The following is a 19,291-nucleotide window of genomic DNA, read 5'->3' as shown; positions in this document are numbered from 1 at the left end:
ACACCATTTACACAAAGTGACAGAATTTCCTCTCCAGTCTTAGGCAGTCCAGGTTGAATCCTTCCCTGCAGTCATGGCAGTGGAAGCATTTGCACTTGGGAGAGGGCACTTTGGATCTCCCTTTCCTGTCCATCTGGGAATATGTGCTGTTGGAGACACTGGCTGGACCCGTATGTTGGACAAGCAGTGTGGATTGACAACTGTAAATGATTCAGATTCAGATTTTTTGAAAAATTCTGCAGCTGGGTACAAYGTAGAAATGTTATTGTCCATGCTTGTGATCTTTATTATGTTAGGCTTTTCCCTAAACTTTTCAGCTCTTGGAATGAGGTAATGGTATGAATTTCAGTCTGAGATTTTTTTACATGTTTGAAACAAAACTCAGATTAGATTGGTAAAGAGCAAGTTGGGAAAGGTATGAAGGTTATGACTCCAAATACTCTAGYATCCATTTCAAAAGTGCATAGGAAGCCAGATGGATAAAAATGCAGATATGTGCAGCAGGACAGAAGAGGATTCATTGAATCACAGAATCTCTCAAGTCGGGAGGGGCTCATAACAATCACTGAGCCAAACTCCCTAAACTCCCAACTACCTAAAACTAAATCATAGGATTTAAAGCATCACTTAGATGCTCCCTGAACACCATCAGGCTGGTGCTGTAGCCACTTCCCTGGGAAGCCTATTCCAGTGACCAGCCATCCTCTGGGTGAATGAATCTTCTCCTCATGTCCAGCCTGAMCTTGGAATCACAGAAGAGTCATAGAATAGTTTGGGTTGGAAGGGACTTTTAGAGGACACCTAGTCCAACCCCTCTGCAATGAACAGGGGCTGGATCAGGGTTCACAGAGATCCATCCAGCCTGATCTTGAATGTTTCCAGGGATGGGGCATCCACCACTTCTCTGGGCCACCTCTTCCAGTGCTTCACCACTCTCACTAAATAATTTCTTCATCATATCTACACTGAATCTACCCTCTTCTACTTTAAACCCATTGCTCYTTGTCTTATCACAACAGGCCCTGCTTTGTCCCTGTCTTACAATCCCAGAACTTCCCCTGAGGCAGCTTCATTCCATTTCCTCATGTCCTATTCCTGGTCACCAGAGGAAGTGACTGTTTATGATGAGGACAGGGCTTCAAACCACTGTGTTAAAAATGTGTTTTGATTGCAGACTGCCAAGATTGAAGCTTAATTCCAGAAAGAAGAGCTGAGGGTCCATGAAACAAAACCTAGTACTTGAGACATTTTATAAACCTTAATGACAAGGAAATACATAAAGCATTTTGAAATCGCTTTGAAGGTCTAGCCAGCTTCTGTTTYGGGAGAAAAAGTTCTTCTGCTTTCCTGCAAGGAAGCAAAAATAATTAGGGTGGCCTATATATTTATTTTGTGCTGTCTGGCAGTTGAAATGGTGCTGAGGCTAGAAATCTGGGCTTCTGCTTTCATCAGTGAAGAGCTTGCTTTGTGCATGGAGCTGTGTTTGGATGAGTCACACCTACTGCTTTTTGTTCCTCAGCCTCTGAGGAAACTGTCCTCACGGCTGCTCGGTGATAAGCACTTGGGTTAGGTGGATCACTGTGATAACCTGGAGTTATCTTCTGTTTAAATCCTGCTCTTCTTGCTCCTTGGCTTTCTCCTGTTAGATTTCCCAGCGCYCCACACACACGTGGTTGCGTATCTCTGGCTGTATTGCAGTACCCATTTTGTGTKTGTGTGTATTTATGGAAAGTCTGTTGAATGATCTGAACATGTCTCATTATTTTTTCATTTTTTTTTGTGTTAGTAGCCAGTTATGTTAAACAGTGTTGAAAACCAATTTTAAATCTTGCTGTAAGTGGCAGTACAACAACCTCATAGAAACTGTGACCTAATCCACTTTTTGAAATGAAGTGGAAAATGATGTCCTGAGTGTAGGGATGGTAACCTTCTGCTTACACAGCTGGAGGGTGTGTCAAAAATTGTATTTAACAACATGGCCTTGCTAGGTCTACTTACATTTGTAAACCCTACAAGAAGCCTTCACCTAGGTATTTTCTCTCAAGGACCCTATCAGGCCTAAGATCGGATGCAGACATACAAAATGACAAAGAATGGACTTTGTTTCATAATAGTTTGATTTCTAAATGAAAATAATATTCTGTAGACTGGAAAGTCAAGTCTGATGCCTCCTGATGGATTGGGAGTGTGTTGCCAYCACCATRATGGACAGGGTGTTSCYATCCAGGAATTGGGGGGTTWCTGTAAACCCAATGAAAAARCCCCTGCTGTTGGAATGACTCTCARTAGAGTCAGTTATGATAGATTTTKCTCCCCAAAGGTTGTTYGTGTATTGTTGTCTCCTTAAATYRGACAGATTGATTTAAAAACAAATAGGTTTTAAAAAATAAATTAGCTCCAATGTTTTRATTTAAAGGAGAAAGGATAAAAGAAGTGGAAAAAGGGAAGACACTTGTTATCCCTAGTGGCCTGAGTGACAGAAGTGCCCATCAGGGTTTTTGCATCTCCTCAAATGAAGATGAACAGGATAATTTCTCCCCTAGTTTAGGAGCTGTGCCTCTCACTGCCTTTGTCATTTAGACTATTGAAAACTGTTTGGCTGCCTTTTTCCCCCCTCCAGGTGTAGCAGCAATGAGTGTCCCTGCAGAGGGAGGTTTCTCGCTCCTTAAGGAGTGCTGTGCACGGTGGGGGGATGTTCTGGTGCTCCTCACACTCTGTTATGTGCTTTGGTTTTATCTCCCAGGTGGTTTAAGGCACTGGTTTTGCTAGACTCCTGCATCACTAGGCTGAGGGTAATATTCTCTGTTTGTTTCCCCATATGATGCAGTAACAGGCACTAGCAGTTCCTCCCCAGGGAAGTRCAGGCTGCTGGGGTATAAACTCCTTCAACTCTTCATGACACACACTGATYCTGCCTCAGTCATGTCGCTTCTTCTGATGAAGCCTTAGAGAGTGAAGGTTGCTCTAGACTTCCTGTGCAATCAGTGAGGAGAAATGGGCATTTCCAGTGTGATTCAGGATTCCTCTGTTGTGCATCACTTTCTGCAGGTGATTCATTCTCTTTCCTGCTATGTGTTTTGGAAAGGGAACTGTGGATTATTGGTCTTCYGTTTAGAACTCCCAGATAGACGTCTGAAAGTTTTCTACAGCATCAGGAAGAGGGTCAAGCCACTAGCAGCAGCAGCATGTGAGCAAATAGATCTGTGGATTTTGAYTGGGATTTCCATCTGCTTTTTAAATTTTGAGAATTCAGTAGACAGTGGAGATCTTGGTTACAGTAGCACTGCCGGTCTTCAATTAAATTTATTCAATGTTGGAGTTTGTACTGCAGGCTGGGGCAAACTTTTTCCCTTCTCTTGTAGCTGAGACACAAACCATGAAAACTTAGTTCTAAACTTACCCTTTTTCAGGGATCTGAATACCTTTAATTTTTTTTGCCCTGCTGGCAGGGTATAGTACTAAAGGAGCTGCAATGGATGTCAGTGCAACCCTGAAGTCTCCAAATGTGTTTAAAAGAAGCGTTTGTGTGGAGGCCCTTATGCAGCTGAGAATCTCCACAAGAATTTGGCAGCAATCTGAGTGTCGGAAGATGGCAGATTCCTGTGCARTGAGATGTTTACTGGTCCACTGTTTTATCTTTGGCAGCTGCTTTTGCACTTGATATCTTCAGCTGTTTTTGAAGCTTTTACAAAGAATAATTATTCATTTCATGAAATGGATCTATTTTACCCACCCAACAGGGCACTGATTCACATATTTCTCTGGCAACATCCCATTGTTATCAGAGCTGTGCTCACTTTTGCAGGGTTGCCTTCACTGGGATGTTACAACTTCCTGGCCTGTGGTTTTGTTGCATGATTTACTGAGGTGTGGGTTAAATGTTTTCAATCACTAGGGTCTCTGGGAGATGGAAGCAACCTGAGTTTTCCTGTTTTCTGCTGGCAGTGATACTAATGTAGATGTTCCAACAATCTTTTCACAGGAATATAAGGTGTTGTACTGACGACCTATAGATAGGCAGCAACTTCATTGTGTCACTTCAAGCAGTGTTTTCTTATTGCCAGGACAGATTACTGTAAAAGGCAGTAGCCAGTGGACTGGATTTTAACTCCCCACCAGGTAAAATTCCACTAAATYAACAGAAATGTCTCTCAGAGATTGATTGTGTGAGGTTGGGGTACAACTTAAAGGTTTCCCTGATAGGGTTTTTTTAATGAGATCTATAAATTCATGAGCAAGGTTTTATTGCAGGCTGTCAGAGCTTAGCTTTTTTTTTTTTTTTTTTAATTCAGGTTAAGCACACGTTCTTCTGTAAGTTTGAACGTGTTCACTTGCTCTTTGAATAAAGTAACACCTGAATACACTTGCATGCTGCTCTGCACCCACAAAGCAATTACTTTGTGATGTGCTTCTGGATGCTTACATATGCATGCCAGTTGTTCACTGGTATATGTGCTCGCTCACTTCAGCTTTTGCATCAGTGCACAGCGATACATTTAGCCAGAAAAACTTGGTGGACTTGGGTCATTCCAGAGTTTAGAGCTGTATGGGAGGAGAATATTTAAAATATATATTGAAAAATGAAGCAACACTTATGGGCTAAATGTGTTATATTTTATTTTTTCAACTGACACAATGAAGGGAAGAGAATGGGGCAATGGGAACTCTTCCTGTTTGTTTTGGGTCCAAAGAACAGTTGTGCATGTACTTAAGCCCCATTAAAAAAAAAAAAAAAAGGTTATCTATTTATTTTCAGTATTGCATAGTATGAGCTGGAGTATACATTTGTTCTAGTTAACTCACCACATTTTTTTAGGATGATATTGTAACCTGCTTGGCCATTAACCTGGCTGGCTACCAGGAGAATTTKCAAACTGTTGACTCATATTGCTTCCATATGTAGCTTAAACCACCTTTTCCCACAGTTGATACAGCTTAAAGGTTAGCTGCCTTGTTTTTCAGGGCAGGGAGCAGCATATTTTGAACTGAGTCAACACATATGAATAARGGAAGTAAATATAAGCTATTATTAACTTTTTGGGGTCTAATCTCATTTTTGCTGAAATCTAGTTTCAAATCAGGAAAGACCAGCAGGGTTTTTCTTTGCTCTTCTCCCCCCGTAGGTTAAGCAGTCTTCATCATCCATAGCTGTGGTTCATCTTTGCATTTCTGCATCTTCGTGAGGTTGAATCTTCACAATTCCTGCCATTTCAGGATTTTTTAATGCCATCTAAAGATCTGGGGGCATGAGTTGCTGTGTGTGTGTGTGTGGGACCTGCTGTTCAGAGGATGTGACTAACCAAGTGGGAAATGGCACACGGGCTGCATGCCATGTCCTATTAKTGAGCACCTTTCTGCCCTATATGTGATCAGAGCTCCTGTTCTCAGCTGGCCCCGTGTTTTGTGTCAGGCACCAAAGGGCAGGTGCTGCCTTGGTGAATTGTTTCACTATCCSGAATCCTACATTGGAGCAATAGCTGCCTCTGGGGCACACAGCTCAGGGTGAGGAGGAAGAGCCCTGGTACCATATGTGGGAACAGGCAGGACCGCATTTGGAGGAAGGTGAAGGTGGAGGCAGCAGTTGTGTGAGATATTGTGGGTTTGCAAACAAAAAACCCCAATCATGTTGTGAAAAGCAGTATGTGGCATTGCTGCAGCTCACCGACCTGACTCAGTTCTACCTTTTTTTTTAATTCTTGTGATCAAAAAAAAAAGTGAAGCTAAAAAGAAAAAATAGTCTTCTGTGCTGTAACCTCTGGATCTCTGTGGCCAAGTGCAAGGGTTTTTTTTGCTCAGTGCAGGAGAGATGAGCACGTAGCTGAGCATGTTTTCAAGCCTAGTCTGCAGTCAGTGGGACATGCAGTCTAGGACAACAGGCAGGACAACTGCCATGTTGAACAATAACACTTTTAGCATGTGTTTAAAACCCAAACCAAATGGATRCATGGCTTTTTTCAAAGACATGTGGACAACAATCTCTTTGCTCCCATTTTTTTTTTTATTCTAGTATTGCTGTGTAATGTTTGTGCTTGCATTTAATTTTTTTTTTAAGCTGAAAAAACTGAAGTACAGATTTCTTTGCATTATTTGGTTTTGTTTTGCTTTACATTTACAATCCCACTCCAGCCTTTATCAAGATGAATTCTGTGGTGGTGTCYCCAGGGTTTGCTGGACTCAAATTTGCAGAGATCAAACATTGCTTTTTCTAAGTGAAAAGCTCAGAAGATGGGAGAATATGGCTTCCCCTGTTTTTTTTTTTATTTCACTCTAAAAGGCATGTTGAAGTTTTGTGCTGTATAATTCTTTAGGTATTTGGATTAACTCTGATAAAATTATAGGTGGTTGTAAGGGAGTTTATTGTGCTTATAAATTGTAGTGGGGCTCCCTGTAATTTGTTATAATTAATTCAATAGTTCAAGAGCAGAAAATCAAGATCAGGTTGTGGCATGCCTTCCTTTCTTGCTAAAGCATGCCATTACTGGCCTTTTTATTTAAAGTTTCACTTTGTGCTTGTGGGTTTATTTGGAGTATGCAAAACGCATAATAGACTGTTAACAAAAAGTACAAGTACAGAAGATGGACCCCTTGCGGTTGGGGGGGTTTTCTGCTTAAATATAGAGAAATTGGTGGATACTGTGAAGCTGCATCTGGTGGCAAAGCCTCTCATGGAAGGAGTGCGTGTTTTGGAAAGCTTGTGTCATGTCTGCAGGCTGCAACAGGGCCTGRGTGCATGTCTGTGCTTGTGGCCCTTCAGAAATGGCAGGAAAAGAAAACCATGGCAGAGCCCTTCTTTGCAGTGCACACTCCCTGTTTTGCTGCCAGTGAGAATGTTGGGTGTGATGCTTTGTCTCCTGTCTCACTGCTGAGGGTTTCACGGGCCAGCCCTTTAACTCTGGGCACCACAGAGCCACAGTACTTTGATAACAGGCTACACTAGAAGCATTTGCTGCTTAAAAGTGAGAGGCTCTAGAACCTGTGTCACCTTCCTAAACAGTCCATGCCCACTTGTAATTCAAACATACTTTTAAAGAAAAGTGCTCAATTTTTCTGCAGAAATGTGGCTTTATTGACTGATTCATGCAAAAAAAATAACCTTGTTGCTCTTAAAACACTCTTAAAARCCTTGCATTTACTTTTGAAATCTTGTGCCAGCTGTGTAAAGAATTGGAGGAGGTGGAGATCTGGAATTTTAATTGTCTTTTGGGGAATAAACGCAAATGAACCACTTGTCAGTAGTCAACGGCTGAAATGGAGGTGGCAAACAGCAGCTAAGCAGTGCACAATTCTCATCAGGCTGTCTTTAGCTGTGCAGAGGTTTTCCTATTCCAGCATCCTGAGCCAGGAGTGTGGAGCTGGCCCTTAACCTTTGGAAGGTGTTGGCCTTTGGCAGGAACCTCGCTGGCCAGCTGCGGTAGCCAGCCTTTGTGTGAGCYTCACTGGAGCTCACCAAGCCCAGCATCCAGGCTCTGCATCATTTGTCCTTATCTCACAAGCTGCAGCTCAAAATAAATGGAAAGTGACCATCATTGTGGAGTTACTGTTGTAGCTAAATCCTCTCTTTTCCCATTCAACTAAAATTTGTTGCTTTCAAAGAGAGAGGTGGAGTGATCTGGAAGTAGGTGATAGGAACTGTGTTTTGATTTGTCCTCCCTTTTTCAGTCCAACATGTGAATGTGATGCTATCCCAGCATTGTTCTGTCTCATTAGGAAGGGGAATGACACAAATCTTTCCATGTATTAATTTTGTTTTTAGCRTCAGTCATGTTTTCCATCCAGCTGCTGGAGGAAACCAGGATGCAGGCAGATGGATGCTGCTTTTGAACAGCGTCATTGCTCAGTTACCTGAAGCTAACCTTGACCTACCCTCTAAGGTTGCTGTGATCAAAGAGCTCTTACCCTGGAAGATGTTATGACTGTGTTTTTACTACTGGCATTGACAGTTGGAGCTTCTGAAGGAATTTCCTCCTGCATGTGAGACAAAGGCTCTTTCGTCTCCTTCRCTCTTTTTTTCTGGCAAGTCTGCTGATCTTCCTGAAGGTCTGTGACAAGGTGTGGCAGATTCATTCTCAATAATACYCTTCCAAAAATATTGCCCTTCTGTTGCTGAAAACACTGCTATTGCTTTTTATATTCTAACACGAATCCTAGATAAATGGCTGTTGTCTGGTACTGTGAAACATCAGACTTTTGCTGGGAGAGAAGTTGATGAAATTCCAAAGGAGTGAACTAGAGATGTTCTGTTTATCAGCACCATCTAAGTTTTTCAAGTGGCAAAGATGAGGCATTAGTTCTGWGTTACTGCAGATGACATCATGGATCTATGTATCTCTTTATATATACTTTTTTTTTTTTTTTTAAAGTGCCTTTAGATTAAGATGTGCTGATTGAATCCTTGCCTCCAAAATGTGTTWCAGCATGCTCGGGCTCAGAAATCATAACACCATCTTTGCCAATATACTGATGTTTGAAAAGATCAGTCTTGTCTGCCTGTCTGCCTTTCTTACCATAGAAAATCCAGTCCAAGTCTGCAAGTCAGATTTGTTGCATGTATTGAGTGACCCACATAAAATAAACAGCATCCAGTAAGTAGTACTCTGGATTGAAACTTGGGAACAAAACCTTGTTCTCCCAAATTTTCCTTGGATTCGTGCCCAAGTTTCCATGAGTAGCTTCACCAACCTCGGTTATTCTATAAAATTAGGCTGATGATCATTAATACATTAAAGCATGTTTTTTTTCTCAGATAAGCAACCAGTAAGAGTTAAGTAGTAATACGATTGTCTCAAATATGTAATAAATAAATARAAATCTCCCTCAAAGGCTGAGAAAATATGTCCTCAAAATAAAAAATGGGCTTCTACTTCAAATGCAGCATATAGATATGTATGGATTCCTGTTGCTAAATAGTATCAAAGCCAAAATCATGGCAGGTTTTAAGATGTAAGATGAGCAATAGACACATCAATATCAAAGCTAGTGCTTATAATAATTTTAGTAAATGATAGAAGTCCTCTGTTCTGGAGAAACTGCTTCCCCTGTGGGCACATTATTGCATAAGTGTACATTGCAGCGTCTTTCCTCAGAAATATATTACCATGCTTAGATAAAYCCAAATGAGCTGACTCGGACTGTTGTTGTGACTCATTGAGACTTTTATTGTGTTCCTAATTTTAGAWGATCATATTGTACTCTAATTGTTTGCTTTTTTGGTTTTTTTTTAAAGTGGGAAAAAGAGCTAAAATTCTTGAGCTAAGCCACTTGTTGACCAATCTGTTCCTCCTYTGAGTTGTAAAGGTTTCCTTTTTTGGAGGTATGAAATGGTAAAGCAGTTCTCTTTTCCTCCAGAGAAAAAGTTAAATTACATAGCTGTGCAGTGACCCAGTAGATAGGCTTGATGCCAAAATGGTACCTAATGACTTATAAAAAAGTTAGTCATGCCAGTAATTGTATCATTAGAAACGATTGTAATGGAATTGTACCTCTTGGGTAACTGATATGTGTTTTGTAGTGCTTTGTTTATTTTCAGATACACTAAAGGTAAATATTTATTGGTATTGAAACTGTGATGTATTTTTACTTGCTTGAAATTTCCAAAGAAAACAAATGATTTTTTAAAAAAGAAAAGCTTTTTAAGTGTTTCCTGCTGCATTGGGGATAATGTATAGATCACAAACCTTCCTGATATACAGAGAAAGAAAGTAAAACCAGGGAGAAAATAACAACCATCCAGACAGGTCACACTGCAGTATTATAACAGCATTAAACCTTATTCACTCGATCCTGTCATCTTTTTGTATAAAATGTACATTTAGATTATAAATCCCTGGCACAGAAAGAATTTTTTTGATCTGTTACTGTACATTTCCTAGCACAATTTGATGATGGTTGATTACTAAAGCTAGTGGATCTGATARTACTGAGTAATTATTAAGGTAAGGAAGTGTTTGCCTTGTGGTTCTTTGTGGAAGTTACTAGTAAGAAAATCCTGAAGTTGCAGTACAATTACTCTGCAAACCTAATCTGTATTCTTACTTTTGTAAACCATCCTTAATTTTCTCTATAAAGATCTCACTTCCAATGTTGATCAGGAGAAGTTCTGTGTGACTTGTGATATCTGAAACATTGTTTGTTGAGGAGAATGGGAATCAGTGAAAATAAGTTATTTTCTGCATGTATCAAATGGCATAAAAGGGATTTTACATCAGATAAACAGTGATGATGGAAGGGTGYGATGAGTTCAGTGACACTACACAAACACCCACGTTCTTTTTTGAAGTGACAGGAGAATAAATGTGAACTCTGGTCTTGGGGGAGGTCCATGCAGAATTATTTGAGCAAATGGAGTTCCCCTACATTTATGCAGCTGTAGCAGTCTGAATATGTGTSTTGCAATTAAATTTTAAAGCAATACCCTTATCTCCTGCTTACTGATACTATTGGGTTTTGGTGGGCTGGTTTTTTTTTTTTTCCTTTCATAGTTTGGATTACTAAAATACAGATGTTTATTCTGGAGTTGAGATGTTGTCTYATAGTCATCCAGTTGCAGCTTCTTTACTCTATAAAAATGTACTTTTTGATGCAATGCATGCAAATATACTTTTAATGTTTTGTGTGTTGGCTAAATAGAGTTGTGGGGAATGATATCCTTATAATGATGGCTTTGTTCAGACTTGCTGTCCACTCCCATTCCCCTTGGAATTAGCTACAGGCTGGCAAACTGCAATAGCCTTTATTATATTGAATACACAATGGCTCTGCTAAAAATGTTTAACCCAAAGTGAGCAATGGAGGTGAGAGATTTCAGCTCTAGGCTGACCTGGATWGGGTGGTGTCTGTTCTGTCCTGCACTCTTCTAGTATGCCAGAATAACTGTGTGATTAAAGCTTCATAAATGTTAATTTTGAGKTTTTTGTCTTTTATTATTTGGGGGTCCAGATTGCAAACTTCTCATTCATTGTTTGCTTTCCATGTGCTTTCCCAACTCAAACACCTCATAGAAGGTTTATGAAATGCGTGTTTTTATCTGCTGTTCTGTAACAGCTTTCCTCAGCGAATCTGTAGCTGAAACATTTTTAAAATGTTTGATTTCCCTCAAATTATAGACATTTGCAATCCAAATGCACAAAGAGCAGTCTCAGTYAGTACAGTGGTATAATAACAACATTTAATGTAATTTTGGATGGAGGAGCCTCGAATCCCTGACAGAACGACAGARCATGGGCCAATTGCTCCTCTCTGTTGGCTGGGCAGGGAGCCTGACCACATTTTTGCAGCATGGCTGAGCCATGRATCTGTGGCTGGTGGAGTTATTAGCGCCTGCTCTGGAGCTTCCTGCAGGGTATCCTCCTCCTCTGCCTTCACWGTGGAATTAGCCACCCCAGTCCCTGCCTTGGTAAAGATGTCCCAGTTCATGCTTTATTTGGCCACCGTAAGAGAGGTGTCAGGGGACTCCTTAGGTGGGTGTCACATGTCATTGTCAGTCCAGGGATAAAGAGGAACCAGGTACCAACCACAGGTTTCTGCCTCAATCTTCTTCAGATTATCTTGGCTGAAACAGATGTGGTTATCTTGCCTTCCACTGGAGCAGGTGTCAGAGCCACAGCCRGCAATTCCATTCCAGCGTGTTTGCCTGTGGAAAGTGACAGCCTTCTCCATGTGGCATATTTTTCCTGACAGATACACTATATAATATCAGAGCATGAATTATGTACATCCCTTAAACTCTTGCTGCATGTCAGTCTACTGTATGTAATATATCAGAAACTTACTGGATGATCTTTAAGGTCCCTTCCAACCCAACCCRTTCTGTGATTCCATAATGTTGTAGAATATTCCTATTAAGATTTTTAAATGCGACCTCTTCCTGATAATTGAGTGAAACACCTGTCAATGGGCATCTTTCTCAGGTTGTGGGTGCTGTCTGCTGAGTGAGTGTGTAACTGTGTGTGAGTGTGCAAGAGCATGTAAGTGTGCAAGAATATGTGTGAGTGTGTAACAATGCATATGTGTGCTCTTTATTTGCTCTAACTTTTCTAACATTTGTCTAAGGTATGACTTTTTTTTTTTTTTTTCCATTTTGGACAACTCCCAGTCAAACACAGTGTTGGGGAAAATTATGAAGACAGCTCTTGAGAATCCAAGGCAGGCACTAAGCAATGTTTCCCTCCTTGCTCACACCTTATTCAGATGGCAAGCCAAATGGCAACTGAAACCCCACAACTGTGTTTCATTTGAAAGTCCAGATTATAATATGTAATACTACAGTAACTGCATTGGCACTGTATTTTTGATGATGTTTACCTAAGAAACCTTTTCTGTGATTTGTCTGTAGCTGTGTAGACACTGGTTGAAATCATGGTTCCACTACAGCCAGAGACATTCTTGACTTCAGCACAGCTAGGATCTCAGTATAAGATTTTACATTCATTTGGCTTTCATGTAGCCTCTTAACTTCATGTTTCTTTTAAAAATAGCTTTATTTTTATGGCAGATATGGATCTTACTCTCCTTGTTTGACTAGAATGTGTAACTCATGTACRTGTACCATGGACCCAAATAGCTGCTTTTGGGATTACATGTCYTGAAGACCAAATTCATCAAGCACTTGCTCACCTGCATACTTGATAAAGCAGCTTATGTCAAGCTTTTCTGAAAGCATGCGTGTTTCCAGAATTGGGATTTGGTCACTACAAAGGAGTGGAAAGAAACTGCTTTGTCTCTTGAACCAAACAAATGTGAAACCTGGGGCTCTGAGGCATGGGGCTCAAGCTGAGWAGCTGTATGCTTTTTAGTTTGTCTCTCTCAATCAAATTTCAAAATCCCCTCATTAGGCTGTATGAAAGCCAAATCTGAGCATTTAGAATGAGATTATATTTTTYTAACACCTTGACACAGAATTAAGCGGTAACATTTGAAAGCATAGTTAAGGCAGTGCAGTTCCTGTTACATGGGTGATGTTGCAGTGGTTCTCCTTTCTGCTGGGACTGGGAAGGTGACTTCCACTCTAAAACAAGGCCAGAACAGTTTCTTTGCCAAGAGGTTTAGAGGTGAGGTCAGATGTGGTGTGCTGTTGTGGCATAGACTGTGCTAGAAGCTGTGTTTGCTTGGTTTGTGTGTTTTAGTCGTCCTTACACATGAAAAATGCCARTTAAAAAACCTTTTATATGGGCTGCAGTTTCAAGTTAAATCAGCAAACCAAGGTGTATTGCTAAAATTCTGTTTCTTGAATCAAAATGGTGACACAGGAGCAAAAGCAGCGGAAGCAATTTGGAGCAGCCCCTTTTTCCACTGGGGATTGCATGGTCTTCAGTGATCTCTATAAAATTTCTAAAAGAGGTAATCTTAGCCAAGGTCCCTTTTCTATGTGGTCTAGGGAAYACAAACTTGAAGGTTTTATTTTCCCTTTCATCCATTTGGAAGCACTGCACACATAAGGATCATATTGATTTGTTTTGGTAATGTGGAGCTTCTGAAGCCAGGTACAGACCTGCTRTTTAATAGCCTGACCTTTTTGGGGTGATTTTTTCCTTCCTTTCCACAATATTTTCTTTTTCTGTAGGAAATGTGCAAGCATATAGATATTATATATAATTGGTGCTCCTTTTTTCTTTTTTTGTAGATATCAGTATTACCTACAGGTGAAAAAGGATGTTCTTGATGGGCGATTAATATCCTCATTCGAGCAGGGAATTCGACTGGCCGGTCTGGCCGTGCAAGGTAGGATGACATGAGCCCACAGCCTTTGTCCAGCAATGACTCTTTTGGTTTGTGCTCTACCTTGACTGGGCACTGARGCTTTGTATGACTCCTGCTCCCAGCAGCTGGATTTCCAGTTGATTCCAAAGTGCATGGGTGGATTGCCATTGGTGAAACACTCACAGCCTCAGGGAGGGAATGAGGGACCACATCACAGTGCTTGACTTTCCTATTTCTAAAATTCATGCAAGCRAATCTCAACAAAACTCCAGTTCTTCCAGCCCTGACCACGGAATACTTTGCAGTAATGAATTTGCTTCACGTTCTCTGGTTTGAAATGCAAATTACATCAAAGAGCATGGCAGCAGCTTTAATTTTGTCTTTAATTAAAAACTCATTTTGCTGTATAGTGCTGTATGAAGTATGAAAGAACACATGACCGTAATTGTTATGTGAGTTATAAGTTAATAATAAACTACTTCTTACAACATGATTTTTATTCTGAGCCTCCTAAGGACATCAATAAAATTGTGCATCATATAATGTGGATGTGCAGAGGGAGAAGCCCTGTTTTTGGATGAAGTATGTTTCAGTTCATCCACAACTGACTGAGAACCTAGGGCAGAGTTTCAGCAGTCATGCTCTGTGCATGCTCTCTGATGAGTGGGGAGGGGGAAGTATATATATATAAATAGCTAACATGAAGATCTGATTCTTGAAAATTAAAGGTTCAATGGTCTTTTTTTAGAGCAGTAGAAATGCTGGGTTTGTATCTTATATGTTAAAAATTGAACAAAAAATGTTTCTTGTCTTGAATCTTGAAATGTTTGTCTAATAAAGGAAAATACAAGATCCCATAATGAATCTTTTAGGTAAATAGTGATTTTCCAGTGTATAAGTTAAGTCTAAATAGATACTGATTATGTTTCACTGTGATTTTGGAGCTTTTTCCAAATTTTGAGAGTGAGTCAATCCTACTATTCCTGATGTATTATTTCCTTTGTCYTTTGCCTGTGATGCAACCAAAGGTATTTGAAATACTTATTTCTTTTAAACTTACAGACTTTGTTTCATACCCATTTTCATTTCTTTCTGTTTATGTTAAAACATAACTCTGAGGTAGATACAAAATGAAACTGCATTTTTGGCATCCTGCAATATGTGAAATTGTCTAGAAGCTTTGAAAGAATGTTTAGATAAAATGATTTATGGTGGGGATTTCCAACTCCTATAATATGAGAATCTTGTAGATGCCGTTTGATCCTGTTCAATTAATCTAAAATAAAAACCTCCTGGCAAGATATTCTTTTGATATAAGCTGCTGTGTATTTAACAGATAGATAAAYATAGGCATTGTTTGGTGTTTTTTAATGTAGTGTAGCCTTTAGGAAGCATTTCCAAATGTCCATGGTTTCAAGGACATTTAGACAGGAATCCTCAGGCGGACATAGGAGTGAATGTGATGAATATTTTTTGAAGAGATGTAGAAGAAGAAAAGTGAGCAGAAAGGTGTGGGGCAGTCAGTTAAACCAACACAGTATCTTGTGCTTTTCCATTGCCTGAAGAAGGACAAACCATCCCCCATGCTGGTTGTTGACAATTTTTGTTAAAATTGACTACTGGATTTTAACCTGTATAGGCTATAAAATTAATCTTTTGTTCAAGTGTGTAGAATTGTAGCAGAGCTAGGTTGACTTTTCTTTATTTTTTGCCTGGTCAGGGTTGGAAATGTTGGAGAAGCAAAAGTGTGCACCACTTCTAAAGAGGCTGAGCAATCCCAGCATTTTTTTATTGGGGATACGAGTTCAAGAAAGCTACAGAAAAACAAACTCTTGCACTCCTGATGGTTAAGATTTGCAAATGGTCATTATATTAGGGATCAAAAGAAAGAAATTACTTGTTGGCTGTTACTTGATCTCTGGCAATAACAGTATTATTTTCAGACCTCTGTGTTAAATGCTAAAGTACAAGCAAAAATCTTTGTGCTGGGCTGTGGCTTCAGAGAGAGCTCTCCCACTTGAAATTAAGCATCTGTGCAAAGGTTGAGTGTGGTCTTAAYATGTGTGGAAAGTTCCAAAGTGAGTAACTGTGTTGCTTTTTTTCCAGCGGATTTTGGAGACTATAATCAGTTTGAATCTCATGACTTCCTCCGAGAATATGTCTTGTTTCCTATGGTGAGTTCCTTATCCCTCTCTTTTGTGGTCTTTTGTGAATAATTTCTCCGTGACTCAGAGATGGCTTTGTTGACAACAGAGTAAAAGCACCAGTGCTGGACTAGTGGAAGCAAAATTTGCTCCCCAAAACTTGATTGCAGCTGAATGATTCTGTGCTATGGAATGTCAGTCCGTTTTCAGTTCCTGTTGAGCCTCCACTGGGAATAGGTGTCAGCAAAAGAAATGCACGTCTTTGAATCAAAAGGGAATTTTCAGCTATCTAGACAGGTGTATATTAGCACTGTATATTAGTACTGTGGTATTAGTAATATGATATATCAAAGGGGTATAAGGGCTGCTATTGTGGTAATTRTTGTGTCACAGGGCAAACCAGGCAGCCATTCCTGAGGAGAATGTGCATTTACATCAGCTGACCACTGCACTGAATTAAAGCCTGAATCAGCTCTTCTCAAAGTGTTCTCCAGGGACTGTAGTGTAAATTTAGTTTACATTTGGAAACTAGCAAATAGCTTGAAKGCCTAGGAAAGGAGTTTAGATCACTAATGATGTTGGAAATTTGGTGACAAATCCAAGCACTTGCAGTCTGTGACACTGAGATTCTCTGGGAGGATCAATTAGAGAAGAAAAAAACAAAACAAATGTCTGCTGAAGCTAAGGAGKCTTTGTCTTAGATGAACAAGTCCGTCAGCATGAGTATTTAGTGTAAACGTCATTAAAAATAAAAGATCGTGGMATTCTTTCTATCTGGAAAAAATATTTGGAAGCAGGGTGGGATTCCCATGCCCTGAGTGCCTGGAAGTTAAGGCATCTGGTTTCCCTCTGCAATTAGTGGAGTGGTAGAGGGAGAGTGATTCATCTCGCTGTAATTTGAAGGCTTGAGAAGCATTTCATCCCACTTACCCATGCTSTTTGCACAGGAGCTGCAGTGGACAGTTCATTCTTAAGTCCAAAAAGGTGACRTTTACCCAGTGGCTTGAAGTGAAAGTACAATTTTGAGCCACTACATAGTTCAATGCAAAAAAGCAGAAGGAAGAAGGGAATGTTTAAAGATGTGAATATGCTTTGTATAGAATATACATGTARAATGAGGCTTCAGTATTAAACTTTCACTGATAAACTTCTGTTATCCTCTCTAGTGGATCAGGATCTCTTTGGCAAGCCATCTTATCTACTGATAAGTAATTGATGATCTTGTGTATAGTTGATGGCTTATGAAGTCATGTGTGATAGCCTAAATGGGAAAGAAGATGGCTGCAAATATAAAAGGAAAAAAGTATTGTCAGGGTGTCACTTTGTAGATTACTGACCTTCTGTGAACCTCTTTCAATACAAAATGAGTCATAGAATGGTTTGGGTTGGAAGGGACCTTAAGGATCATCTAGTTTCAAGCCCCTTGCCATGGGARGGACACTTTCCACTAGATCAGGTTGTTCAATGCCTCATCCAGCCTGGCCTTGAACACTGCCAGGGATTTACKTGTACTATTTTTCTATTCAGAAAAAAATTAGGGGAGGTTTTAGATCTCTAGATGAGCTTTCAGGTGGTTAATTTCTCAGTGGTTCAGCARTTTACTCTTGGGCCCATGTCTTAGAACCTTTGAGTCAGCTGCCTCCATGGTGGTGTGGTCAGCTCTCTTTTGTTTGCRTGTTTGCCATCACTTTGTGGCATCTTGCCTTTCATCCATGCTACTACTGCTAAATTTGAGAAGATCAGTGGAGTGTCTGCTTCCTACAGCCTTCAGAAGTCTATTCTTAAATCAACTGTTTCTCTAGACATTTCTTAAACTGCTTCTCTTTGCTCTTCTGGGGAGGATGGATAACCTAATAGTAAGTATTTCACTACAAGTTCAGTAACCATGGCTAAGTGCTGCAGATATGAACCAGTCCCTAAGCAAGYTGGAGGATTTGAGTGAATTTGGGGCATAGAAAAAGCCTCCGTGGAGAACATTGCTATAAATTCATTAGTGAAGAAGCGAGCTCGTGGATGAGGGAGGGGCAGGTGCGTTCGTGCTGTTTGATCTTGTGAGGCTACAATGTGTGTCAAATGGCATTTCTTCAGCAGTGAAAAGAACAAAGTTATGTACACAGTACACCCCACAGGTGTGTGGCTGTGCATAGGCATGTACCATGCCATTTTTCATTAGCACGCTACCACTTTCACATTTTTTTGTGGCAGAAGCAAATATCAGAGGGGAGGGCCCCAYTGAGCAAGAAGCAGTGTATTTAAGTACATTACATGCAGCCTTAAGGCTTTCTTAAATAAAAGTAAGAACTTTGAGGTTTTGCAAAAAAGTTTTTCAGCTTCCTTTTTTTGGCCTTGAATTTATGAGCAGACTTCCTTTATGAAGTTGCTCCCAATTATTTCAGAATTGTTTCTACTGCACATTATTAAATTTGCAGAGTATAAAAATTTCTGCTCAGGAATGTGTTGCAAGCATAAAGTAGGTTTTAATGCATGTTTGAAAAGGTAGAAAAATTTTCAAACCCTTTACCCTGAGGAAGGGAGTACCTGTATGTTGCAGGACAAAAAATACTCATGAATTCAGTTTCTATGGTCTATGTATTATTTTGGACTGTTTTTAAAAGGTATACATTAATTTGTAGATTTCCAGGTTTTTAAATACTCAGTTCAGTACTCATCCAGGAAAAGTTTCTTGATTTGTGCTCCATACTCTGTTTTCTGTCATGGAATAATAATTATCTTATACCTGTTTTTAACAGTATTTCTTTACCCTCCCAAAAAAAAGCTAAAAAAAAAATTTAAAAATCAGAGTTTTGTGTTCCTCTCGAACACTTCAAGCACCACATGCTCTGAATTTTCAATGTCGTCTCTGTAACTGCCTGGAAAAGTATGAAGAGTAAAGTCCTAAAATATCTGTTATCATTATTTCTGTCTGCCATTTTAATCCTCTCTCTTTGGTTGACTAGTTTTTGATGCTATTACATGTTCTTACAGGATTGGACCCAGGATGAAGCTGTCCTGGAGGAGCTCACACAAAAAGTTGCTCAGGAGCACCGAACTCACAGGTGAGCTTGACACGATAAAGTTTGTATTATTTAAAAAAAAAATGTATCATCCTTCTGGTACTTCGCTGCCTCCCCATGCATTCCTGGCAATGTTTAACTAGCTTATCTTCATGTTACTATTRTGCTTTGTCTCACTGAATTTTTAATTAGTCTATCACAAGAGATTATCTGCCTCTTGTAAACACAAAATGGCTGAGGAACTTAATCCCAAATAAACGAGCATTTACACCCTTAGGTTTAATGAGCATGTGTAACACTACTTGTGCTGTGCAGTAGACTCCCTTCTGTTTTTGATTTCATTTAAATCCTGATGGCGAAAGACCCTGTGACTTGATCAGTGCTGATCCAAGGGCCTCTCTCAAGAGGAGGAGGATGCCAATGCTCTCAGTGTAATGG

General features: G+C 39.9%; 1 protein-coding gene across 1 annotated transcript in view; it reads left to right on the top strand.

The window, feature by feature from the left end:
* The window catches only part of PTPN14 (protein tyrosine phosphatase non-receptor type 14), a 107,826-nt gene that overhangs the window by 55,205 nt on the left and 33,330 nt on the right, over window positions 1–19,291 (top strand). Inside the window, exons 4-6 of the mRNA XM_057365130.1 lie at window positions 13,619–13,716; window positions 15,802–15,869; window positions 18,825–18,895. Of these exons, the coding sequence (XP_057221113.1) occupies window positions 13,619–13,716; window positions 15,802–15,869; window positions 18,825–18,895 (237 nt within the window). The remainder of the gene's footprint in view (window positions 1–13,618; window positions 13,717–15,801; window positions 15,870–18,824; window positions 18,896–19,291) is intronic.

The sequence above is a fragment of the Malurus melanocephalus genome, unplaced genomic scaffold (genome assembly GCF_030028575.1).
Source record: "Malurus melanocephalus ecotype Western Australia unplaced genomic scaffold, MMel_1.1 scaffold_48, whole genome shotgun sequence".
NCBI lineage: Eukaryota > Metazoa > Chordata > Aves > Passeriformes > Maluridae > Malurus > Malurus melanocephalus.
Note: the sequence above shows the minus strand (reverse complement) of the source record. Positions and strands in the feature narration are given on the sequence as shown.